Source organism: Mixophyes fleayi, chromosome 8, assembly GCF_038048845.1.
Source record: "Mixophyes fleayi isolate aMixFle1 chromosome 8, aMixFle1.hap1, whole genome shotgun sequence".
Classification (NCBI taxonomy): domain Eukaryota; kingdom Metazoa; phylum Chordata; class Amphibia; order Anura; family Limnodynastidae; genus Mixophyes; species Mixophyes fleayi.
Genome location: NC_134409.1, coordinates 69,493,414 through 69,520,646, shown reverse-complemented (window position 1 = coordinate 69,520,646; position 27,233 = coordinate 69,493,414). Strand labels below are relative to the sequence as shown.

The 27,233-nt window shown below is 41.3% G+C and overlaps 1 protein-coding gene across 1 annotated transcript in view; it reads right to left on the bottom strand.

Moving 5' to 3' along the window:
• Positions 1–273: 273 nt before the first annotated feature.
• The window catches only part of ALDH9A1 (aldehyde dehydrogenase 9 family member A1), a 47,947-nt gene continuing 20,987 nt past the window's right edge, over positions 274–27,233 (bottom strand). Inside the window, exons 6-12 of the mRNA XM_075182689.1 lie at positions 13,943–14,139; positions 12,386–12,526; positions 8,033–8,221; positions 6,049–6,136; positions 4,105–4,246; positions 3,379–3,491; positions 274–733 (exon numbers count right to left, since the gene is read on the bottom strand). Coding sequence (XP_075038790.1) covers positions 639–733; positions 3,379–3,491; positions 4,105–4,246; positions 6,049–6,136; positions 8,033–8,221; positions 12,386–12,526; positions 13,943–14,139 — 965 coding nt within the window. The 3' untranslated portion in view covers positions 274–638. The remainder of the gene's footprint in view (positions 734–3,378; positions 3,492–4,104; positions 4,247–6,048; positions 6,137–8,032; positions 8,222–12,385; positions 12,527–13,942; positions 14,140–27,233) is intronic.

The following is a 27,233-nucleotide window of genomic DNA, read 5'->3' as shown; positions in this document are numbered from 1 at the left end:
TACATCTAGAAACCAAAAATTTGCACATTGACCAGATGTAATCTTTAGAAAAGCTTTAAATTTTAAATATTTTTCTCCATTTGTTTTTTTGTTACCACCGAGCACAAGATAGATTCTTGCATACAATTTGTGTTTGGTGGCTTTCACTTTGTAAAGTAACCGCTACTGAGAAATTGTGCAGGATCCTTAATTCCCATAGGAGTTTCTGCATAATAAAAGGTGAAGTAATACAAACAGAAAAAATGCAAAAAAAACAAAAAAAAAAAACCACACTTCATTTATACATAGTTTATTTTCAAAAGTGTTGCCTGTAGTTTTAAATCTGGTGCAATTTCCACAATTACTTACTTTGCTGTAATACTGTTTGTATAGAGCAGGCCTGTCCAACCTGCGGCCCTCCAGATGTTGTGAAACTACAAGTCCCAGCATGCCCTTCCAGCTATCAACAGGTTGTCTACTGGCAAAGCACGCTGGGGCTCGTAGTTTCACAACACCTGGAGGGCCGCAGGTTGGACAGGCCTGGTATAGAGTCTCCTATAACTTATGCACTACAAGATACAAAAGTGCAATACTATAGAACACTTATGTTTTGCTTCATAGTAGTGTCATAACAAGAAACTTGGGACTTGACTACCCATTTAAAACACTGTCTCAACATTTCCCATCTCCACGCAAACAGTCTTGAGTTGCGAGTAATATTCAATGGCCACTTGTCCATTTTCACGCCCAAAGCCTGCAGACACAATAGTACAATACATTAAAATCACAAGTGGAAAGTTAGTAAGTATGTAACTTAATAAAAACAGACAGTAGTAGACAATTTGTCATCATCTTTCATAAATATATACAGTTTTTGTGAAAACCAGGATATTTTGTTATGGAGACAGACACTTTTCCCACAAAATTGTAAGCTCTCAGAAGCTGGGCCTGTTCCAGAGCCGTAACTAGGGTGGTGCCGTCGCCCAGGGCGCAGAGCCCAAAGGGGCGCGGCAGCTGTCCGCTACCAGGCTCTATATCTAGACATTTACTGTAGTCTGTAGATATGCCAGATAAGGCCAGATGCAGAATGAGAGTGGTAAGATATAAAGAGCACTGTAGGCGAAGGGAGAGAGAGAGGGGGGGGGGGGGGGGGGGGGGGGGTGTAGGGGCTGAAGAGAGAGAGGGGGAGAGACGGTTCTCCCGCAGTGGAACGCATATGCAGTGCGCATATGCGTTCCACTGACTGGAACGCAAACTTGCGTTCCAAATGCCTAACTTCCTGTTGGTGGACTGCGGAAGAACGTCTCTCTCTCTCCCTCCGCCTACAGTGCTCTCTTTATATCTTACCACTCTCCATACACCTACAGATAAGTAATAACGTCTCCAGTAAGGTTGGGTATAAAATCATTTTCTTTTATCGCTTGGGATGTTTCATGTTGCGTTCAATGTCGCTGGTACCTACAAAGATGCTAACATTTATGTTTGTGTGGCTACTAGCAGAAGATGCTGTGTCAGAGTGTCAGTTCCAATAACCTGAAGACAGATCTGATGTCACATGTCTACTGTTGTTCTTGTATAAAGAAGAAAAGTCTGATTTATAGATAATAAATTGGGGGCATCAGCAGAGGTCCATATTCTGTGTAGACCACCTCACTGTGCAGTCACTGTGTCCTTCGTTTATTTAATGCCATTTTACATGTCACTACATTGACTGTGATGTTTGTATTCCTATTTTTTTGTAAATTTCCAGGATTGTGTAATAAATTTTATAACACATAACTAGGTTTGTTACTTTTATAGACTTTATATAGCCTCATTATATTATTGACTCCAAATGATATTTGTCACAGCATTCTGGGGTAGTCAGTTCGGTGAAAGCCCTACACATAACACTGTTAAAGTAACATTCATGGCACACCACTACATCTAGGTAATGTGCCCACTGTAGAGTTGACAGAGATGAACATAATTGTGTGGAAATTTCTCACCAACTTGATCTGTGTAAAACTTCCAGGCAAAACAGGCCGTTTCGCCATTCCGCAGAAGTGTGATGTTTTAGAGAGTAATCTTTTCCATTTGTCATTTTGAAATGTATTTGTAAATTCATATTTTGCAGACTTTATAGTCTATGACTAGAGCTGGGATCATGACAGTCAGATTATTCTGCTGTGTGGTGTATCTAGGGTAGGACTGGGAACATTTAAGGCCAGATGCAGAATGAGTTAAATATTTAGCAGGAATTGTATATGTAGAACACACAGAGTAGACACACAGGACAATAGAGGTGTAAAAGTATTTGTCACCAATTACCAGATCACATCATTAAAACACATTGGGCCAAATCCATCTAAGGGGTGCAGATGTAGACCTGGACACATGATGATGTGATACAAGTGGTGCAAATTCCATTTGTTTGCTCCTTGGGAAAATACTGTCCACTTTTCTGCAAGCACTGTATCCCCCTTAACCTCCTGGTCATTAAATGGTCAGTAGGGCAGAGAAACGGTTGTTAATTTATTTGAATCGCGTGCGCGTGTGTGTGTGTGTGTATGTGTGTGTGTGTGTATGTGTGTATGTGTGTATGTGTGTGTGTGTGTGTATGTGTGTATGTGTGTATGTGTGTATGTGTGTATGTGTGTATGTGTGTATGTGTGTGTGTGTGTGTGTGTGTGTGTGTGTTAGATATCTATCTCTATCTCTATCTATATATATCTATATCTCACACATACATATATATATCTCTATCATGCACTTGTAAATATGTGTAACATAATTATTTCAGTAAAGTGCTAGCCACACCCCCAAATTAGGTTGGCCACACCCACTTGGCAAATGTCACTCCCACTTAGATGGGGGGCGCCGGTGTCCTGTCTCGCCCAGGGCACTAAAATGTCTAGTTACGGCACTGGCCTGTTCTTGTCTATTTTCAAGTCCGCATTTATTTTGTCTACACTTGCATGTACCTATTTTATATCTGCTCTACATTCTCCACAGTCTGACATCTTAGACATCAATAATAAAGGTGGCGCAATGTTTAGCATTGCTGCCTCAATGCTGGGGTCATGCAATCAATTCTGACCTGGGCCTGATCTGTGCGGGGTTTGAGTTCTCCATGTTTGTGCGAGTTTCCTTCAGGTGCTCCAGTTCCTCCCACATTCCATACTGGTATATTAACTAGCTTCTGACAAACTGGACCGATGTGTGTGTGCGGTAGGGAATTTAGATTGTAAACTCCAATGGGGCAAGGACTGATGTGAATGACAAATATTCGCTGTACAGCGCTGCTTAATATGATTGGCACTATATAAAAGATGATCTGCAATATCACAAATTGAAGGATACTTCAAGTATGATCCAAGTAAATGGCCTCTAGATAATAGATAAAGGTGCAATATTTACCAGACTTCTTGTACCCTCCAAAGGGCAGTTCCACTGGGCTCACATTGTAGTTATTGATGAAGCACATTCCAGCCTGTAGAGCAGCCACAACTCTATGTGCACGCTGAATGTCCCTGAAAGAGCATAGAAAAGATTATACACTTTAAATTACCAGAACTTGAAACAGATATTTTTTTTTATGAAGTGGGGAATATTATTTTAGTTCAGAACTATAATCACTAATCACCATGATGCTATTAGTTGGTGGCATGGTCTGTAAAGAAAATGTAAATATTAGTTTACCTTATAAGACTGGACAGATTAAAAATATACGTCCTTCTAGTGATTTTGCAATTGATTTGCATGCAGAAAGGTTTGTCTGTAAGCACTAACTAGCTGTGATAACGCAAACCTCGGTTATATTTATCAACCTGTGTTCAGCCAATATTGCCAGCCTACCCGAAATCCACATTTAGAGAGAGTCAGCAACCAAATCACAAATACATTGAAATAAACACAAATTCAGAATAAGGTGAAAGTGTTCAAATGTGGACATAATGGACAATATCAATTTTATCACTTTTAAAAGGCAGGTATACATTAGGGAACTTAAGTTCCAGGTCATTTAACAATTAACCTGATTTCAATGTACTTTTGGGCATTTTATATGCATGTATACATACTTCCAACCATGCATGTTAATATATTATAATAACAAACACACAAATATACTTCATTAGACCAGACCTGCTGAAGACACCGCCAGCCAAACCATAGGTTGTGTTGTTTGCCCTTTCCAAAACTTCTTCCTCTGTATCAAAGGGCAGGATGGACATAACAGGACCAAAAATTTCTTCCTTGACGCAGGTCATATCATCCTTGCAATTTCCTATTGGCGATTAAAACACACTGTACTGAAAAACACTTAATCTCATGCTGTCTTTCTGAGATCAGTATTAAGAGATTCGTCCATCCAGTTTAAAATTACACTTTTTTTTGTTTACTTGTACTTGACTAAAATGTACAACATGGGGGAACAAAAATGTAAAAATATAATAAAAAAAGCTCCCAACACATTAATATATAATTTGTCAATGAGGCCGTTTCAGCATAATGTGTACCCCCTGTATTGCAGCATATTACCGGACATAAGATTTACAGTATCCATTAAAAAACGAAAGCCACAAAAACACCCCCAACAAAAACCCTACAGAACAAAGGAGCATGTGTATTTGCAACCAATAAGACACTATAGTCACTCTGTTAGAGACAATATGCAAGGGCAGACTGAAAACAGTTGTGTTTTTTTGTGATATCTGCACATGGTGAACCTCGTATTAACAGTAAATGCACTCTGTAGGACACGAATACAAAAGTATGCAAATACATTACTCATTTCCCTTCCTAGTGGATGGATCAAACATATACAATTAAAATACTTTGTATAAAAGAGAATGTCTAAGGGGTACTACACACAGTATGTGAAATGACAATCTAGAGTTTTTGTTTTTGTTTTGTTTTTGCAACAAATGCTTTTCATCCAGCTAGTAGTACAGCTTCTGAAGTGCATACACCCACATGCATACAATGTTTGAAAGCAAGTCACTTTCAATGAAAGGCTGTAACGGCAGGCCATTTTATTTATAAATTAATATATAGTGAATCTTGCAAATGTCCTGATGTATGTCCAACATGTATTAGAACGTCTGAAAACGTGGTCTATTACTACAGGAGAAGGAGGGGTGGGACTCAGTTTGCAGTTATGCCATATCTCTCTCAACATTGTTAGTGTTAGCCATACCTCTCCCCTGTAATAGTTGGACACACACACACACACACACACACCACCATTTGTAGCAGAACATAAGACATAATCCCATACCCCCACAACCTGTGTAGCACCATATACCTACCCTTTCCCATTAGCAACACATTCCCCATCACAATTCTGACCTGTACTCAGTCTGACTTGCAAGACTGAGCTCTGTAGTTGTACAGAGACATTCATTCTGATTCGATGCCAGACTGACCACACAAATGAATGGCAGGTCTCACTTCAGCTGTAGAAGTGTGGTCCCCACAGCCATCGTGAGTGAGATCTGGTACAATGTGGGACCTGGAACTAAAATACTGCAGTACCATTTCTGTCCTGGTGTAAAAAATGACTCATTTGTTGTGCGCCAATGCAATAATAGATCGTAAGTCAGTCCTGCCGTTTTCTATTTTTTAGGCCTTATGAATGTTTGTGCCATCTAGGGACAGTGACATCAACATTTGGTTAAAAGATAATCACTGCCAGGTAATAACGTAGTATACAAGCCAACAGTCCAAATTGTTGTCATCTGAAACCTAATGCTATATGGGTGTAATAAAGATACATGAACGATTTAAACAGACTGGGGATGTAGCCAGTGACTGAATTTTTCTGTCAGTCAGGTGTGTTGGTAGGTAGGCCTTCGTTTATATTTTATAGTAATGGAAGAACTAAACAAAAAAAATTAGTTATATACATTTTGCAAAAAGGATCAGTTGAGGCCATTTATACTGAACCACAGTTGTTTAAAAACCTTATTAAAATTAGACATATCATGGCAGCTTTGAAAAAACCCAAAAACGATCAGTAGCAAACATGTTGAATAATAAATTTAATAAAATTACAAATTTTAAAAAATAAAATAAAAATAAAAATACCTAATACACAGGGGTTCATGAAAAAGCCACCCTTCAACTTGGTATCTTCTGGGCTGTAAGGATCACCTCCTGTCAAGATCTTTGCACCCTAAGAAAGGAGATACACATATTTACATAGTATTATATAAAATACTTGCCTTGCAGAAGGGGTTCACTGGCTTGATTCTTCTAACAATCTACCTTTCTCAGTTGGACAGTTAGTGCAAAGTATATAAAAGAGGGTCTGAGGTAATGCAGGAAGGAGTCGGAGTACAGATGCAATGCCAGATATCAGGAGCCGGAAGACAAGTAAAAGCTGAGCCAGGAACAAGGATGCAAGGACAGAAGCGCACAGAACAGAGATTCAGGAACCAGGAGGCTAGCTTGTAACACTATCACTGGCAATAAGAGCAGGACAGGTGAGAGAATATAAATTGCAACCTTAAAAGGGCGACACACAAACTGCAGCAGATGAAAACCTAACAGCCACGTTCCATGCAAAAAGCTGAGAAAATCTTATATATAGATTGTAGATATAGGTTTATAGAGAGATGTGTAATGCAGAGGGAAGAAGAAAAGGTAGGTGCAACGATGGTTTTGCAGTCGCTTATTAATTTCTTTTGAAAAAATTGTGTGGCAGAAATTTCTCACATTTATAAATGATCATTCTCGCACAGTGAATGGACGTAGTCATTAACGTGTTTTTTTTTTTCCTGGCTAAACATCTTTCTGGTGGTAGATTTTTCAGGCACAAAAATGGCTCTGAAAAGTCTTGTGGTGTCCTGTAGAGTCACACATGACATGCATACAAATATTTGTAATCGCCACCCCGACCACCTCATTTAGTTATCTTGTTACAAAAATAATATTTGGGCTCTGAGGATCTTCTGACTCTTAAGGTACATAATTCACCTAGTGCAGAATGCCTTTATCTCCACCCTGTTTTGCCTGTCCTTGACTCCTTGCCCAAAATGGTTACCACAGACAGTCCTAACAGGACATAATTCCATGCAGATACAAGTCTTGCAAAAGTCAATCTCAGGTTTCTTGACTCATCAAGGTTAGCAATTTACAGACTTACAATAGTTTTAAGACTAGTTTGGTTGGAACAGTATTTTTCATACCTGCTGGGGTGGACAACCTGCAGCTCACGATGTTCCCCTATTGTTCCACAGGGAATCACGTATATTTATTTAATTCAGATATGTACTTTTTAATAGTATTGTTTAGACAAACACTCTTTAATATAGTGTTTAGGGATCAGTGGCAAAATATACATTTTTGCAAAAAATGTCTAACCATCAATGAGTAATATTTAAATGTTGCCTTATTTCAGGTAATAAGTGATCAAATTACAGCTGACAGAGCACACCTATTTTACATTCAACAGTGGTTCTAGAATAAAATATAGATATGTCTTTTTGCATCTCTCGTGTAACCAGCCGCATTAGCAGAAGATATCTGAATTTCAGAGTGTTCAATTACATGGGAAGATCATTCGCTTACAAATGGGAATTCTATTGCCAATAAAGCTTAGATACTGAATTTTACTGCTTTATATCTACTTAAAATGTTGACATCCCAACCCTTATCAGCTGTATTGGGCTCACTGGAAGTTGAGCTAATATGTTAGTACTAATAATCTCATTACTCTTTTGACCATACCGCAAAAACGTAGGCTGTACTACTGATTTGACTGTATACTTTCAGAGCCCCTTGGAGAGCTTACCCCCTTATGATCATTATCCATTCACACGATTTTCCTTAAAAGATAGCAGCAATTACCCCAGGTAATCACTTTTTTGCTACATATCCTTTAAAAAAGGCAGCACTTAGTAGAGCCTATAATTAAGAACCAGCTAGTCTAGGAGGCATACTACTTAGAGGAAGTAAAGTGCTAGACACCATAAGGACATTACATTTAAAAATGACTGCCTGATTACTTCAATAAGTTTTTTTACTTGTTTTGTTATTTACATACAAAATTCTTTTATTTTCCACTTGCCTGTTTATCAGCACCCTTGATGAAGCCAAATACTTTCTCCAGTTGAGGGCGGTTTATGAGTGGTCCCATCCTAGTATCTTCCAAGAGAGGGTCTCCAATGTTTATTTTCTTTACCTTCTTCACCACTTCTTCAGTAAACTTCTCCAAGATATCCCGTTGAACAAAGACACGTGTGCCATTGCAACACACCTAAACCAAATCAAAATCACTTTATACTTGATAAGATCAAGCAAAAGGTGGCAGCATAAATTCTGATTTGAAACAAGTTTTACACAATGGCAGGAAATACATACCAGTTCTGCAGTCTAAATTATGTATTACTGAGAAGAACCCAGCCCCCCCTTCCCATCCTAGAGATTTCGTCCAGTCAAGTGCTGTAGTGCATATAGTCCAGGGCAAGTTTGAAATACCTACCCTGGATTTAACAATGCAAACAAAGATCCCTATCCCCTGTCCTAACAAAAGGATGTCACATATGAGTTTGTCTATGTTTTTTTTACATGTATTTTATTTTAAATGGCAAATTGCTGCAGGATGATACTCTTTGTTTTTCAAAGACATACCTGTGAGCTCCAACATCTGATCCACGTCAGACTCAAACGACTTGAGAAAGACTAAAAGGGGAACTTAAAAACCTTTATGTCCTAGGTGTATTTATTGCCTATTTTGACTGGATGGTATTTCAAAGTTATTGCTTTGCATACCCTAGTAAAATTTCAGCATTTTATTTTTCACTGCAGATAGTCATTATTTAATATTGCTACAAACGAAAAGACCTATTTTAAGTAAGTCAGGCAAAATTGGAAGAAAAAACAAAGCCCATTCCCCCCCCCCCCCCCCCCCAAAAAAAAACAAAAAAAAAACAACAGGTAATCCTACTGAGGCAGACAATGAAAGGTGTCAGGTACAACACATAGGGTCAGAAACCATATAATTCAGTTCCTGGCCCCCACAATCTTTACAGTATTTACATAGCTTTGAATGCAGTTTGTACAATGTCTTGTCACAGTAAATCCCAGTGATGTTACCATGTGCCAGCACTAAGGATGTTTTCCAGGTTGTCAGACCGGGTCCCTGCTTAGTATGTTTGAATCAGCTATCCTATGCAAGGAGTTACTATTAGATCACTGCCAATATGTATTTATTAGATAGTTGCCTACTCTCCTGGAATGTCCAGGAGACTCCCAGGAGTCCGGGAGAGCTCCTTAAATTTGGATGAGCAGTGCAACTTTACGAATCCTCCCTGCTTAGTTGGTGAGGCGAATCGTGTCATCCTGTCCCAGCCCCCTGCTATAATAGGCCGAAATTGGTATTTTATAGCAGGCAATGGGGCCAGGGGGATGCAATTAGTGTGGGTACGCCCCCAAGGCACAGACAACTTTATTCATTACCCGGAGCGGTGATACCCAAAGTTGGCAAGTATAATTTAATACTGTTTTTGGTAATTTCTATTTTTATCACTAATCCAATACAAACTATATTTATTAGTAGAGACCTATTGAGTCAAGATAGAAATGTTTTGCATCTCTAGAACTCCTTAAGGCCTTGATTAAAAGCAGAGCCGTAACTAGAGTGTTGCCATCGCCCAGGGCGCAAGCCCAAAGGGGCGCAGCAGCCACCCGCTACCTAGTTCTGTTGTCAGGGATAAGGAAAGCCTTTGACTTCCGCATATGCGTTCCACAGACAGGAAGTTCTGCATTTGCATTCCAAATACTGAACTTCCTGTCTGTGGAACGCACATGCGTTCCACTGCGGAAGTCAAAGGAGGCACATCTTGACTGAAAGGGTCCGCTGGCATGCACTGCGTCGTGTCTGCACTCCTTTCTAGTTCAACTGTTTCTCCCCTCCCGCGTCTGGGTCCTCATATGGAGGGTAAATAACATTCATATTCTCTCTTTAGACCATTTAGATGCACACAGGCATCCTGCTCCCGGGACACTTGTATGATACTATCAGCGTGCACCCGCAGCCAGCACACACATTATCGCCGGGTGCCGCTGGCAGGTTTTGTTTGAATTAGTAGCTTTTTATTTCCTCCCTCACAAGGAAAGGCGTTTAATCAGCCGGGGTCTGACGGAACATTGTTTTGTTTCAGATAAACCCTGCAGCTCTGTAGTGTGAGATTTTACAGTTCCCCTTGCTGTTTGAAATCCATCCCTGCGGCATGTTTTATCCGCATAAAACAGATTATATGCAATCACGATATATAATGTGTATGCATACATGGGAGATTAATTGGAAGGCTTGTTAGATTAGTGGTAGATTTGTTCTAATGTGAGCTTTTATAGGATATTGTGGTGTTTATATTGATCATGTTGTTTCTGTATCATCTAACACAATGCCAGTGCTAGCCACACCCACATTAGGTTGGCCACACCCTCTTGTCAAATGCCGCTTCCACTTAGATGGGGGGCGCCGGTGCCCTGTCTCGCCCAGGGCACCAAAATGTCTAGTTACGGCACTGATTAAAAGTACATGTTGGGTATTCCTGTACTCTGGAGAACTAGACTAATTTTGATGGTGGAGATTGCTCTGCATATATAAAAGGAACCATGGGAAAAATGAAAGCAAGGTATATATATGTAATAATCTGGTTTTCCCTAGCTAATGGTTGCAAAACAAAAAGATCTGTTTCAATATGTTAAACACCCACACCACAAAAACAACAAATTATAAACACCCATACACACACCCACACCAAGTTCCAATTGGAGGATTAAGAGGGGGAAAAAAAAAAAAAAAAAAAAAAGTGTAAGATAGATAATGTTAAATTAATCCTAGAGAAACAGATCACAAAATATGTTAACGGCATCATTATGTAGGTACACTAATAAAACAGCATGATAATAAAAAAGTTTCCACTTCAACACTCGCAAACAAAGTTTTGATGAATCAGAAATATTTGTTTGGATGTTGCTTTGAGGGGGAAGGATTCTCCTCCATGCATATCACCCTTCTGGTCTGCAAACATTAGGCTACTGGAGGACATGACAGGAAGCCATTCAGAGACTTGAAAATTCTAAAAAGTTAAATATAACGGATAACACAATTTTAAGTTATGTGATCCTATAGGTTAACGACGATATACTAGTATGCGCTGTTGACTAATTGGTTATCTAATAATGCTGCTCACAGATGATAGAGGGGGGTGTCCCTCCCCCTTGGCTAAAATGATTATATAAAACAATTCTGGGCGCAAGATAAGGTAACCAAGAGAAGAAAGAACATGAATAAAATCAAAATTATGTTTATAAACAGATGTACATATGAAATCAGTGCACTGAAATAAAATCAAAATTGCTACTAATCAATATATAGACAGATAGACAATGGTTAATCAATAACCGTTATGTAACATACGTCTTGCTATTGCAGGTACGTATGCAAAATATAAAATGAAGCAAGACCCAAGTGGGAAAGAAAGAGTTATTATGTGATCTCAACAGGGATAGCTACCAATAGCCTGTAAATACATACAGTTGCGATGTTTCTTGGTAGAGGTCCCGTGAAAAACACACACTCTCTGTGGTAAGATGATGACTCTGTTGGACTTACAACCGTTCGTTCACTCTTGGTGCATCCAAGTAAGTTTTAAATTACATGCTTGAAGTTATGTTTTCTCGAAGACTGATAATTTTTCAGTAGATCCAGTCTTTCGGAATTCGGTATCCGCGTGGGTGATTGTCCGTCACACTCCTGCGTCTATTGCCTAATTGCTTCTGCGCATGTGCAGTTGGCAAAAGATACCTCCGTGAATTTTAAAAAGTAAAAAAGCGAGTTCGCAAATAAAACTGAAAATAGTTGAAATGATATATCCAACGCGTTTCACCCATCCATGTATGTGGGCTTCCTCAGGGCCTATGTGATCCTATAAGTTATTTAAAAGAAACCCACACTTTGAGTCAATATGTTTTTGTTTTTTTAAACTGCTCAGTGCACATTTTTTTTCCCCTTTTTGCATTTTTAAATAACTTTTCTATGTACCCTTTGCTTGGGAAAAAGCATGTGAAGAAACAAAAACAAAAAACTGTACGCCCCGTGCACAAATACAATGTCCCAGTCAGAAAGTCACTGTGCTTATTGCTCTACCCTCATGGCCAGTCACTCTCCTCTGTCTCAGGAGCACTAGGCAAGAAAGTTGAGCCAAATGAAGGAATCCACCTGCGATTGAGTATAGAGAAAAATGCAGGATACTTTCAAAGAGTCACTGAATTTCTATACGCTCTCAAGCGTCAACATAGAAAAACTTTTCTTCTCTTGGTTACAAACTATATATTTAAAAAAAAACAAAAAAAAAAAAAACACACAACTAATTTTGAAAGCATTATGACAACTGTTAAATAAAAGTTTTACCTGTCCCTGTGTGAGGAAGTTTGCCATCATGGCACCATTCACAGCATTTTCCAGGTCACTGTCCGAGAAGATAATGAGTGGAGACTTTCCTCCGAGTTCCAAGGTAACAGGTTTAATGCCTTTTGAAGCCATCTCCATGATCTGGAAGAGATAGCAGTGTAAATTGATATGTTGCTGTAGCTGTCTAGTCCTCCCAGACAGTAGAGAGGAGCAGGAAACATAGGAAAAGTCAGGGATTCAACTGAGCACCATGGACCAGAGTCATTAAGGAGAACAAAGCATAAAAAAAGAGCATCTTCGCACCTGGGTAAAACCATGTTGCACTGGAGGGGGAGGTAAATTTAAAATGTGGGGACAGATTTATATTTTGGGTAGGGCATGTTCTAGATCAGGGTTGTCAAACCCGTGGCCCAGCACACCTGTAAATGTGGCCCAGAAGGAGTTTTGGTTGTGGCAAGGGGGCAGCACTGCTAATGGAAAAAAAAAATCCTGCAAAAAAAAAAAAAAAAAAAAAAAGAAGAAACTACTTACCTTGAGGTCACGTCAGCTGGTACTCCGGCTCCCTCCCTTGTCTCCTCCTCCGTGCGGTGCTCGCAGTGAATGTCGGGCGTGATGTCATCACGCCCAACATCCATTGCAGAGCGCATCACAGAGGAGTCACCCGCGCGTAAGAACAATCAGCAGCACAGAATTGGAGAAAAGAAGAGAAGAGGCCATGAACAAGCCGATTAAAAGGTAAGTTAAGAGGGATTTTTTTTATTATTTCAAGGGACGCTGACCAGTGAATAAAAGTCACCTGGTCCTGGAGCATCATGGACCTTATCTCTCTGCTACATACTTCTACTTGTAATACTAATGGGGCATTATATATTATTCTCTTTGGCCCATTATAAATTGATATCCCTTAACTAACATAGTGGTGTAATTAGCAAAACAGGTCACAATTTGGGGTCACAGTGATGTATATGTCAGGTACCGCAGGCCTGGTCAGGGCACCCCGATATACAATGCCTGGCTTAAATGCACTTTATTGATATTGCATCGAAACAATACAAAAAGTGATTATAGTATAATAACGAGAGGATTTTTTGAACAGGGCGATTGAAAGGTAAGTATAGGGGGATTTGAAAAAAAGGGATAGAATATAATATAATAATATATATATATATATATATATATATATATTTTAACTATGTTTTCTATGGTTTTTCGGATGATCAGCCATCGTTATTGTATCTTATGTGCGGCCCAAACCAACTCGTTTTCCAATGTGGCCCAGGGAAGCTAAAAGATTGGACACCCCTGTTCTAGATCAACTTTAAACTTCAGTGTAAAAATAAAGCTATCAAGTATTTGTGTGCTAGATGAAAAAACAACCAGTATTTGACTTCTGTGTAAATAAACTAATTTGCACCCCTTGCGTTGTAAAATTGTTTGTCCCGGAGACATTTGCTCCTTTGTCTTACTTTAGTTAATGACTCAGGCCCCATGTGTTTATAGCCAGTGTTTACTCGCATAGCAAGAATAAGGAGTCTAAATATGTTGGGGGACACTCACCTTTGAGCCAGTCGGGACACTGCCAGTGAAAGATATTTTAGATACTTCAGGATGCTTACAGAGGAATTCTCCAGTGGCAGCTCCCCCTTGCACCACGTTGAAGAGACCTGCTGGGGCTCCCGCCTCCTTGAAGATTTCAGCCAACAAAACTACAGTGATGGGAGTGAAGGGAGAGGGCTTGTATACCATGGCATTTCCTGTTGAAACATTAAAGAATGTAATGGCAATTAGCAGTTAACCAGTTTAGTTATAACTTGAAGATGGAGTTTCATTAACCCCAACCAGAAAGAAATATACTTAACGCCACCAAATGCTAGTAAAGGAGCCATGACTTCCGAAACATAAAACAATTGACCAAGTTCACAAAAATGTTAATGTTCTTTAGGAAACCGTTAAAATTTTAAGTGTAGAAACAATAAGTTGAAGATTAATAAGTGGGTGTAGAATAATAAACATGTGTCCAATGTTGATTCTTCCTCTTACATGTGGGGAAAAAATATTCCCCCCCTCCATCATCCATGGGGACATAGGAAGACTGGATCCTCAGTTATTCCGCCGGAGCTGGGTGCAGTTTCCAGGACTGCCTTAGGCAGGGTCAGGTGGGGGCTGCCCTTCATTGCAGCCCCACATTAGGTACAGGGAGACATCCCTTGGACGGCAGCTGGGCCCTGGGAAGGGGGGGGGGGTGAATAATCTCTTCCCACTTCCACCCTGGTATGGCTTTCAAGCTAGGCAAGCCCACCAGAAGGGACACTATGGACATCTTGGGAGCAGCAGCTCTTTCTGCTCCCTGTCTGCCCTCTTTGTTGCATGGAAACTGTGGGGGAAGTATTGAGGTGCTGTTTTTTCTGTGGGACTTTGTCTATCCTCTGACCTGTGTCTTTTCGCAGCTCCACATACATCAGAATTATGCAACTGCTTCGATTTAAAATTATATATATATATTTTTCTTACACTCACACATTAGTACTATCCAGTAAGCAAATTTTGTTATCAACTCCGTGTGTGCTTACACGAATATTAGCCATATATTGCTATACATTGGACTGTATATAAGTCTACTGCCACCAGAAATGATCGTGATTATCAGTTAATTGTATGAACAAGACATGCAGTCTCCAATATGAGATCCAGATAAGTATTGTGTAATCAGGGTCCATCTGTATGCGAACAGTCTAGACAGTAAGGCTAGGTACACACTGGAGCATTTTCGTCCAATAATCAGGCAACTCACATAATATCTGATCAAATGGTCAGATGTAGGCTGAGTGTGTATACCTACATGATGATCTAAAGTCGTCCAAAAGTGCCAATCATAGTTTCGTTTGGTTGGTCGTGCAGTTTAAATATTTTCCAACCACTCGCCTTCCAATCCTGCAATATGTATGCACTTACACGACTGTTGGCCAATAGTGGAACTCAGTGTGACAGGTCTCATTTCAATATGTAGCCGTTGTCATCTCCCTGCAGCTGTTACGTCACTGTCTGCATGGATCCTACCCGAGACTCATGTGATTTCCTGAGGGACCAGAGTTAGGACGTAACTGCTTCCAGAGCTTCCCTCAGTAACACTGCATAGTCCTTACTGTACAGAAATACCTCTCCCTGGCAGCTCATGGACAGGGGGAGGGGCTACACTCCCCCCCTGTCACTAGTGTCAATTAAAAAAAAAAAAAAAAAAGGTTTTAACCCCTCCAGACAGATTCACGTGCAGGCTGCATGAATCAATCTGGATTGGTTAAAGGGGCAGGATGCTTGCTTACCTCCTGCCAAGTTAGTGGTCAAAATAGTATTTGAAGAGCCCTGTTTTACACTGAAAATGTATTATTCCATCTGTACTTTCTGGATATCACTAATACCTCAAACTAGTTCATGTAACTGTCCTGTTTAGGACTTTAAGCTAACAAACATCACTGCTTAAGAAACCTGCCTTGACACCTACTAAACTGCTTAAACTCCCGTTACCTACAGAGTAGACCCACTCTAATCCGTTATCCGGCTGTTCTGAGGTTGGGACCCAGCATTCCAGTACCAACGCTCTGTCCGCTACCCTGCAGCTCTGGCCAGTGTGATAGGCCAGGGGAACCATCCACAGCAACCCTGATCTGAAGACAAGAGGTCAGGGGTACCAGCAAGGGAGTACACTAGCAGCGAAAGTTACCCAAAAGGACGTGGTTCTAGGTGTCGCAGCAGCAAAAGCCCCACCTATGAGGTTAGAGGGCGCATTTGGGATAAAGGGGACGGTGGCTAGGCAAGCCCAGCAACACACAGACAGGGTGGCATAGGAATTCCATCCTGTCACACAAGGCAGTGTACTTGCATGTTCCCATATTGGAAGGACATCAATGCCTTCTCAGATTTGGCAGTTCAGTTCCCATCATTACCAGTTTCAGGCCCTAACTATGACATTGCAATGGTGCTGAAGGTATTCACAATGATCATGGTGGTAATGGTGCAACTTCTCATATTCAGAAATGTAACGTTCATCCCTTACTTTGGCGATATGCTGATAAAGGCGAACTTCATAGCCTTGCTTCAGGCCCATGTTCGGGAGATGACCTAGCATTTAGAGTCTCACATTTGGATCATCTACTAGAGGGGCTCCAACTTGACCCTTTCCCAGCAGATTATCTTTTTGGGCCTAATTAGCAATGGGTATTCTTACCAGAGTACAAAATCCTCTCCACATGGACTGTTCGCTCACAAACTGGTGTTGGTTTACCTTTGCATGAAGGTCCTGAGAAAGATGGTTTCCACCTTTGAAGCAGTGCAGTTTGTACAGTTTCATTTGAAGGCATTCCAAATAAATTGATTTAGATCTGGAACAAGTCTCACCATCTCTTGACAAGGCAGACATTCAGACTGTCTACAGAAGATGCGTTTATCACTCAGCTGGTGGCTGAGCAGACAAACCTGGGACTGGACAGTCTTCAAATATATGGAGGGGAGGCTGTGTAGTTGCAACACAGAAAGACTCCAAGTGCCAGATCAATGTTCTGGCTTCCAACACTCGGGGCGCAGGACAGCAGTTTTTGCGAAGAGCCATAGAGTTCAAATCAGACATTGCCACAGTGGTGGCATGCCAAAAAACCCAGGGTGTCACCAAGAGTGCCTTGGCAATGACATCAGAGTTTTGCGTTGGGTAGAACATTTTGGCCATTACAGCAGTCTTTATCCCAGAGCAAGTGTACTGGGAAGCAGATTCTCAGCAGGCAGGCCCTTCAGCCAAGAGAATTGTCTCTTCATTTGGAAGCATTCTAGCATCTGTTGGTCAGGTGGGGTCAGCCAAAAGTCAACATAATGTAGTCTGTTGAACCACAGGTGGTTTTCTGCTCCATAACAAGGGAACCATAGGCCTGCCTAGTAGATGCCATGTTGGGTCTGTGGAATTTCCATGTGTTATACCTCTTCCCGCAAGTTGCGATTCTTCCATAAATGCTACAAAAAAAGATGAGAAAGGTGTTTAGGTGAATCTCGTAGCATTGGACTGGTCCAGAATGTAATGGGATAGTAGAGGGCCTGCCTGTTAAGGAAGATCCCCTTCCTCCCCAGAGTTTACCTCGGCTGGCTTTAACAAAGTGGCTATTGAAGTAATGATTCTTCGAGCCAAGGGGTTGACCGTGTGGTCCAGACTATGATCAAGGCTCGGAATTCTGTTCCGGCCAGGAAATATCACTGGGTTTGGAAGATTTACATATCTTGTTGTGAATAAAGGGGTCTCCTACTACCTCTTTTAGATTGGACCAGCTCCTCCAAAACAGTTTGGAAAGGAGTTTAAAATTCAGCTCATTGAATGTTCAGGTCTCAGCCCTCTCAGTTTTATTTCAGAGAAAACTGGCTCTTTTGCAGGGAGTGATGCGTGTGTAGCTTCCATATATCCCCCAGTGGCTCCATGGGATCTCAGTATGGTGCTGACAGACTTGCAGCAACCTACTTTCAAACTTATTGATTCTGTGGAGTTAAAGTTTCTTTCCTGGAAGGCAAGTTTCCTGTTGTCCAACTCCAAGGCAAGGAGAGTTTCTGAGCTGGGGGCCCTGTCTTCTATCCACCTATCTTTTTCTTAAAACACAGGGCTGTGTTTAGGACGGATTCTCTCTTTCAGTCAAGGATGGTCTCCATGTTTCATCTGAATCAAGAAATTGCGATTCTGGCTTTAGACCGGTATAAAAGTGTCCAGAGGAAGATGACTCTCTGCTCTCTGGAGGGGGTAAGGACTTTGAAAACCTATGCAAATAGGACCAGGGAATTTTGCAAGAACTATGACCTGTTGGCCCTTTACAATGTCCACAAAAGTGGCCGGCTAACCTCAATTCCATCTAGCAATGGTGTTTGCTTTGGTAATTCACCATATTTACATTGGGATGGGTCAGCCCGACCCTGAAAAGATGACACAATGTATATTGGCCAGCATCTTGCTTCTGCTGAGCAGCTGTGCAGGGCGGCCACCTGGTGTTTGGTGCACACCTTCACAAAGTTCTACAGATTTAATACCTCTGTGTCCAAAGATGTCAGTTTTGGACACAAGGTGTTGAGCACTGACATCTGAGCATACCCTCCCTTAGGGACAGTTGTTGGACATTCCCAGTATTTTCCATGGCTGACAGAGAAACAGCAGATTATTACCTGTTAAACTGGTTTCCTTCATCTTTGTATACACTCTTGGGTTAATCCCCCCCTTGCACGTGAGTCAGGACAGAAAAGAAGACCTGGAGGGTATATAGGGCCACACCTCCCTCCTTCCTGTGTCTTCTGGTTTTCCCAAAGCTGAAGAATATCTTCGTCTCATTGTCAAGAACATGCTTCCAGCTGCCGTGACTTTGGGGTGTTTGCGGGCTAGAATAGTGTGTGATCTCATACAGCAGTCTCTCTCTACCCATCACACAGGTTATAGACCTACTGAATTGCCCCCACACAGAGGTCTCATACCCCCATACACTTCAGGTTTGCCACCATCTATTGAATACAGGCAATAGGACGCAAATATACTGTCCCACACTTGCACCAAAGGCTTCTAGCTGCTCACAGACTAGCAAGACCCACACCAGCAAACAAAGGGTTAACTCTTCACACCTCCAGATTGTTACACAAATGTAAATGCAAGCAGACACCAAGCTAGATAATCAAATGTATCAACAAATCACACTGGCATTCAAAAAGGTTAACTTGGTCGAGCTATATTCTTAAAAGGCTAATGGATTCATTAGAGTATCAAGGACGCAACATATTAAATTACAGATTTAATATACAAAACTACAGGGCATTCAGATTTTAAAGAAATATTAACAAACAATATATTGAGATAACACAAGCAAAGCAGTTTAAAATAAAAGGGGTTATATTCAGAGTAGCACTTACATGAGGTACATTTTCTGGCCAAGGGAAATTGGCTTGGAAGATGGACAGTTTATGAATGTGAATTGATTTCCCACAAGTCTGACAACTTGTCCTTTCACAACACAGGTGTTTAAGCAAAATGAAATGGGACGGCTTTCACAGGGGCAATGTGGATGTTAATAGGGTTTGTTCAAAACAATTCCTAAAGTTTTAACCTTTAGTTGCTTTTCTCAAATATATATCCCAGAGACACAACTCCCCCTTCAATAAACTGGTCATAATCTCCCGCACATTTAAATACCAAACATGATGGAATTATGACAATGTGACATACCTTTTCCAGAGATATGGGATTATAGCTGTTCCCAGATACCGCCAGTACCTGTCATTCACAGCCCTGGTGTGATTTCTGCTCCTGGGTATGGAGTGCCACCCAGATTTCCCAAAATATGAACTAAGACATTTTCCTTTGAAGCAGCTATTTCTATATACCTGTATAGGCTTTTAAATGTGGCCTTTGTCTTAGAGATTCTCTCCTAGGCATACGACTCATTTACATTGAGTGGTTCTTTGTGTTTACACTACCTCTTGAAAAAAGGATGTCAATTAGGAAGTGGAATACATGACCAAAAGCAGTGGATGTCTGATCTGCATATCTTAAGCAGGTCTCCTCACAAAAGGGTTTGCTCAACCTAATTACCTTCTACTGGGGTAATTTTTTCCTTTTTAAAAACTTTTGGTCAAACATTTATCGGAGTTGAAAATCAGGTTCATTTATGTATCAATGCAATGTTTTATTTGGGCCCTGCCATTCAATTTCATCATATCAGATTTATGCTCTGACCCCGATAATCATATTAGAAACAAGCAAACAGAAAAAACTTGGGGTGGGCAGCATGCTGTCATGGAAGAGTAAAGGAAACCAATTTAACAGAGGATAACCAACAGTTTCCTTTTCTTCCTCCATGGCAGCATACACTATGGGGTGATGCCAAAGCTACATTTTGCCTAGGGTGGGCCCCATCATATAATGTAATTGAAGCTTAATGGGTTCAACTTGAACACCTAACATGCATATACACGCACACATATATTCACATTTTTTTTATTTATTTTAGTTAAAAAAAATTTTTTAAAGCCATATTACATACTTAAGACTTTCCTTCAAAACTTAATGTCCAAGCTTCAGCAGATGCCAAACTGATAGCGTTTAAAGAAAGTATGTTTGGAGGACCCGAGTGCAGCCTTACATAACTCCTCCATATAGGCCGATTTATTCTCTGTCCATGACAGGGCCGGACTGCCAGGCAAATGCCAGAAGGGCCGATGGCACCGTGGGCTGGTCCGGCTCCCTGCGTTCACCGATTTATTCAAATTGAATACATTTTTGTAGCCGCGGTGGAGCAGTCATGACAGCTCTGTGGGCCGGCCCGCGATTCAGGTTTGCGGGCGCGCAATGTGACGTCAGAACGTCATGCGCGGCCACGTAAGTCAGGCTGTAGAGGGCGCACAGATTCCAGGAGGCTGCTGAGGTAAGTACCCGATAATGTGTGCAGGGGGGGAAGAGAGTGGACCCGATAATGTGTGCAGGAGGGGGGGGGGGGGGGGAGAGAGTGGACCCGATAATGTCTGCAGGGTGGGTGGAGAGGGGCTGAATATGTCTGCAGGGGGGAAGGAAGGGTGGGAGAGGGGCTGAAAATGCCTACAGGGTTAATTAAATGTCTTCGGTGGTATTTAAAGAAAAAAAATAGAGCAGTTTTGGGGGGCATGATATCTGTTTTGTGTGGTAGTTACATGGCTGCTCTCTGGTCTCGCTAGAATAATAGATACCAGTGAGATGGGGCTGGTAGAGGTTAATATTTTATTGACCACAAATGTTCAGATATTACTTATATATGCCTGTACAATGGGGTCATTTTATCTGGCCATAATGGAGTGGGTTGGTTTTTTTTTTTTTTTTTTTTAAATTAAAGAGCCTAATCATTCTGGGTTTAACATTTTGTAATATAATACATTTTGCATTTTCAGTACAGGACTCCAAACTTCCCAAAGCCAGCAAGAAGACAAAAAAAGCAGCAAGAGAGAAGAGCAAGAACAGGTAAGAGACAACGGCGCAAGCAATCTAAATTTGAATGCTGGAAATATTTATATTTAGGAGTATTCCTATACATTGTGGGGGAGGGGGAGGCGCTGTTGGTGTATTTGCCTACAGTGACCGGTACCCTTAACACCACTTCAGCGTGCAACAATATTGTGCATGGAGCCAGGAGCGGATCTAGACATTTGTCCTACCCGGGGCGATTTTAGAGGGGGCGATTTAGGCCCCGCCCCCTTTCTGAGGTCTAAGGCTGCCGGCGGCTGCACAGTATGTGCAGGTCCGTTCAGCAGTGGCAGTGTGATCGCCCCCCCTGGATCCGCCACTGCATGGAGCCGACAGCAGGTGGGCCTGTGTGTTTAAAATGCCAGGGCTGATTTTTAGTCTCAAGTCCGGCCCTGGTCCATGAAGTTGCCATGGCTCTTGTTGAATGTGTTCTTAAGCTTTGAGGCACATCCACTGTATTTACTATGCATCTCTAATGCAAGATTTTATCCATCTTGTTGCTGACGCCTTTGAGGCTGGACCACTTTTTATTGCCGCTGATTACAGGGCCGGTGCTAGGGTTCTCGGCGCCCTAGGCAAAATTTCGCCGCCGCCCGCGCCCCCCGAACCCACTAAATGGGAAAAAAAAAAAAAAAAAAAAAAAAAAAAAAAAAAATAGATTTTACTTACCTTTTCTTCCTCTAGCTGCTCCTCGCGATGCATGCTGAGAGGGGAGAGGAGGGGGGGAAAGAACTTTATGTAAGTACAGACAGTGTGATACCTCAGAGGCGCCGCCGGACAGACTATCACATGATCACTGACGGTCAGTGATCATGCGGACATTGAAAAACAGCGGCGGTGCATCTCTCTCGTGCCGCTGAACCGCTGACTAGATTAGAAAATCTAGTCAGCGGCGCCCTGCAGGTCCTTGCGCCCTAGGCAACTGCCTAAGGTTGCCTAATGGAAGCACCGGGCCTGGCTGATTAGAACAAGCAACTGCATCGTTTTCCTAAACTCGTGTGTCCTCTTTAAATAAATCTTAATGGAACGGACCGAGTCCAAACAATGGGTCTCATTTCGTTGGAGTTTTTTGGTTTGAACATAGTAAAGGTGGAACAATTTCTTGATTAAAATACAATTGTGATACCACTTTAGGCAGAAATTTTTGAGTTAATTCTTACCACCACCTTATGCTCACGAATAAATCAGAAAAAAATCTTCTGCCCATAGAGTTGCTGGGTCTGAATTCTAATAGCAGAGGTAATTGCTACTAGGGAAAAAAAAAAAAAATTGATAAAGCATGAGGTTCAGAAGATGCTTCTGTCAGGGTCTCCATTACCAGGTTCAAGTCCCATGGAGCCAAAAGAAAAACTTTGAAAGGATCTTCTTCTCCTTGCCGCCTGCATAAACTTCTTTACAAACCTATTTATGGCCAACCTTCTAATGTAATAATGTTACCAGAGTAGTTATTTGGAACTTTTGTGTATTAACCATTAGTCCTTTATCAAGCCCATCTTGCAGGAATTCAAGAATAGTACCTATGGATGGACCCTTAGGTGAAAACAGTTTATCAGAGCACCATTTACAAAAAGTATCCCAGATTCTATACTCTGTCTTGGATGTTGACCTTTTCCTTACATTTCAAGCGTATTGATTACTCTAATAGATAGCATTGGTATTTTTAATGTCTTCTCTTAATAGCCATACCTTTAGTGTCCAGAACCCTGGGTTTGGCTGGTTTATCGGACAGTGTTCGATCAGATCTAGTTGTAGCTGAAGGAAACACTTTCTGCACCGCTAGCTGTAACACCTGAGGGGACCAAGCTCTGCGGGGTCAAAAGGGAAATAATGCCATTACTGTTACCCTGTCCCTCGTTTATTTTATTAGCACTTGAGGGATCATGGGCGTTTGTGAAAACACATAGCCCAGATTGACTAGCAGTTTACTGAGAAGGCATCCATAGCCTCTGCTTCTTTGCCAATATCCCTGGCATAACACCTCCTTATCTTGGCATTTTGTAATATTTTTCACAAAGTCTACTGCCTCAGTTTTTATGATGGCAATTTGCATATACGCCATCTGATTGATCTTCATGACATTCTGAATTGCAATTAATTTCAAAGACTCTTTGCTATGACAATGAACTTTATCCCAAAAATATTTCCATTGCATTTCAGCCCTGCCACAAAAGGACCAGCTGACATCAGGCCAGTGATTCCTCGTTAACACAGGTGAGAGTGTTGACGAGGACAAGGCTGGAGATCACCGTCATGCCGATTGAGTTAGAAAAACAGACTGGAAGCTTTAAAAGGAGGGTAGTGCTTGAGATCATTGTTCTTCCTCTTAACCATGGTTACCTGCAAGGAAACACGTGCAGTCATCAATGCTTTGCACAGAAAGGGCTTCACAGGCAAGGATATTGCTGCTAGTAAGATTGCACCTAAATCAACAATTCACCATCAAGAACTTCAATAGCTGTGAACAAGGTTTCAGGGTGCCCAAGAATATCCAGTAAGCGCCAGGACACTCTCCCAAAGTTGATTCGGCTGTGGGATCCGGGCATCACCAGTGCAGAGCTTGCTCAGGAATGGCAGCAGACAGGTGCAAGTGCATCTGCACGCACAGTGGAGGCAAAGACTTTTGGAGGATGGCCTGGTGTCAAGAAGGCCAGCAAAGAAGTCAGTTCTCTCCAGGAAAAACATCAGCGACAGACTGATATTCTGTGAAAGGTACAGGGATTTGACTGCTGAGGACTGGGGTAAAGTCATTTTCTCTGATGAATCCCCTTTGAGATTGTTTGGGGCATCTGGAAAAGCACTTGTCCGGAGAAGGAAAAGTGAACACTACCATCAGTCCTGCGATATGTCAACAGTAAAGCATTCTGAGACCATTCATGTGTGGTGTTGCTTCTCTGCCAAAGGAGTGGGCTCACTCACAATTTTGCCCAAGAACACAGCCATGAATAAAGAATGTACCAAAACATCCTCCAAGAGCAACTTCTCCCAACCATCCAAGAACAGTTTGGCGACGATCAATGCCTTTTCCACCATGATGGAGCACCTTGCCATAAGGCAAAAGTGATAACCAAGTGGCCGGGGAATCAATACAACAAAATTTCCCATTGAGAACTTGTGGTGAATCTTCAAGAGACGAGTGGACAAACTAAAAACCCCACAAATTCTGACAAACTCCGAGCATTGATTATGCAAGATTGGGCGGGCATCAGTCAGTATGTGGCCCAGAAGTTGATTGACAGCATGCCAGCAGCAAACTGTAGTTGAAACATGGATTTACTCTAGTTTTTCACAGCCTTCATCTCCCATACATTTCAGGGTAGAGTGGCCATCTCTTCTGGCCACTGGCCTTGCACTATCTCTACACGTGTTGCACCCCAGTGAAATAGACTCGAGTTTGTTGTTGTAATGACTATGTTCATTATCTGTAAAGGAACGGTCGCTTCCCAAAGTGCTGTTTGTGAACCACCACTGCAGATAATGTCTCACCTTTGTTAGTGAAATCAGCTGACTTTAACCCGATGTATTTCTTTTTCACCTGGATAGAGCAATTCATTTGAGGACTTCTCATATGTAATCTGGCCACTGGCACTCTTTGGCAGATGCCGTAAGACCCAACACTCTGAGGCAGTCTTCTGCAATGGGTCAAGGTGTTCTTCTTGAGACAACATCCCCTGTTTAAAAGACCTCCCTTATGCTTTATCTGTACACCTTCCAAGGATTCTATTATTGGTGTTATAGTTAAAGGATGACTTCTTTCATTTTTATTATCCAGCCCTAGTCTTTCATGGCCTGCAACATGAGACTGATGGTTCTCTCTACATTTTCTAATGAAGATGCTGCTATTAGGATGTCGTTTAGGTAAGGCCATACTACCATGACCTCCTTTCTCTACTTCACCATGACCACAGCTAGATTTTTGGCAACGTTCACACTGCAAGTGGAGTCCCTTGTACTGACAGATAAATGACAAATTTTTTTTGTATGCACTTGCTAGATTAGAATATGGAGATATACATCCTTTAGATCTACTTTTGTAAGGAATACTCCCATTTCCATAGCACACTGAATATCTTAAATTTCCCTGTATTGATAGGTTTATGGAGGCCCCCTTAAATCTAGAATAGGGTCATCGCACATAAAGTCAGCACAGGGTTTCAAATGGTCTTGCTCAGATTGTAATCATCAATTTAAATAGCGCCAGCAGATTCTGCAGCGCTTTACTAATCGTGGACAAAAAGTAATAAAACAATACTGGGTAATACCATACACATACAGATAGGTAAGAGGGCCCTGCTCGCAAGCTTACAATCTATGAGAATGAAATCTAGTATAATAAATGCTGCCCTTCAGTTTAAGAAAGTCACCAAAATCTTAGGCTGATATGTTCACTGGTTTTGAAATTATATACCTTTAAGCTGTAAGAATTTCTTAAAAATTTCTAACAAGGATTTGCGGCTCATCTAATTGAGCTAGAGCGTTAGGCAAGGTCTCATTAAACCACTCTTTATTGGATTCCATCTCTCTACAGTATGTTTCAATAGAAATTTTAAATTTTCAGATTTTTTTTTATTTTTGAAAAAAAATGAAAGTTTTTCAATTAAAAATATATTTTTTTAAAAAAACAACTCAGAATTCTTCACACTTATTAAGTTTTGTTTTGGAATCATGATGAGATCATCTGGTACAAGAGCTTTAATTTTTGAGTGATGCATGAATATTGTATTTATCGAGGCAACATACATCTGAGAAATCAAACTTCCTAAGAGAAATATCACAGAAACGAATATGTGCACATTAAATATATATAGCGGTATGCACGGATAACAAGCTGCTAGAGTTCTTACAGGTTGTCCAGACCTGTCAAAGTATCATGCACAGTAGAAAGGAGTAGATCCAGCACTAAAATCATCATCAATTTATATAGCGCCAACATATTCTGTAGCGCTTTACTATGTATATACTAAGTGGTAAGACAGCCAATATCACGGAGGTGGTACCTAATATTAATATAACTTGCCCAATGGCATATAAGATTAATATACACAAGTCAGAAATAAAGATAAAACCATAACTGATGACAACATAAATATCATCAAGTCCTCAGTGTATAGGAAAAGAAAATTCCTCTTCGGCTGCACACTCTCCCTGCCTGTCTCTGCCGAACAGACCTGCACATAGTGTGCAGCCGCGCGCAGCAAGACCATGCAATGGCCCCCCCTCCTCCTGTACAGCTGCCCCCCCCCCCCTTCCTGCTGAGATTGTAGGGGCTTGCTGTCGACGGCTGCACACTATGTGCAGGTCCATTTGGCAGAGACAGGCAGGGAGAGTGTGCTGGCCGGCTGCTCAGAGTACATAGTGTGCAGCCGCCGGCAGCAAGCCCCCACAATCTCCCCCCCCTGCTGTCACTGTAATGCTGAAACATTCTCAATTCACATCACCTTGTGAATGGCTCTTAACAGACATGCCCGATTCCACCTGCTGGTCATAATCTTCTGAGGTAACACTAATTACTGAGCTTGGCTCTTATCCTTTGCACTGAACATTTCAGCTAATGCAACATTCATTCAGTTTTACATTTTAACTATATTTGAGGGGAGGGGGGGAGGATGTTGCTGTTCACTAGAATTACATTCAGTGCACATCCTTCTAGAAAATACCTTCTGGCAATTTTTTTTTGTCACAAATCCCACCATAAAGATTTTCTGTTTTGTTTTTTTTGTTCTGTGCTTTTTGCAGCTTTTTACGTCTAGTCTGGTTTTCTAACCTGGAGACAATATCGTATACTGAATCAACCTGCACACTAACTAGCTAAAAACATGAATCACTAGAATATAAAAAAAAAGGTGCTCATCCTGACTG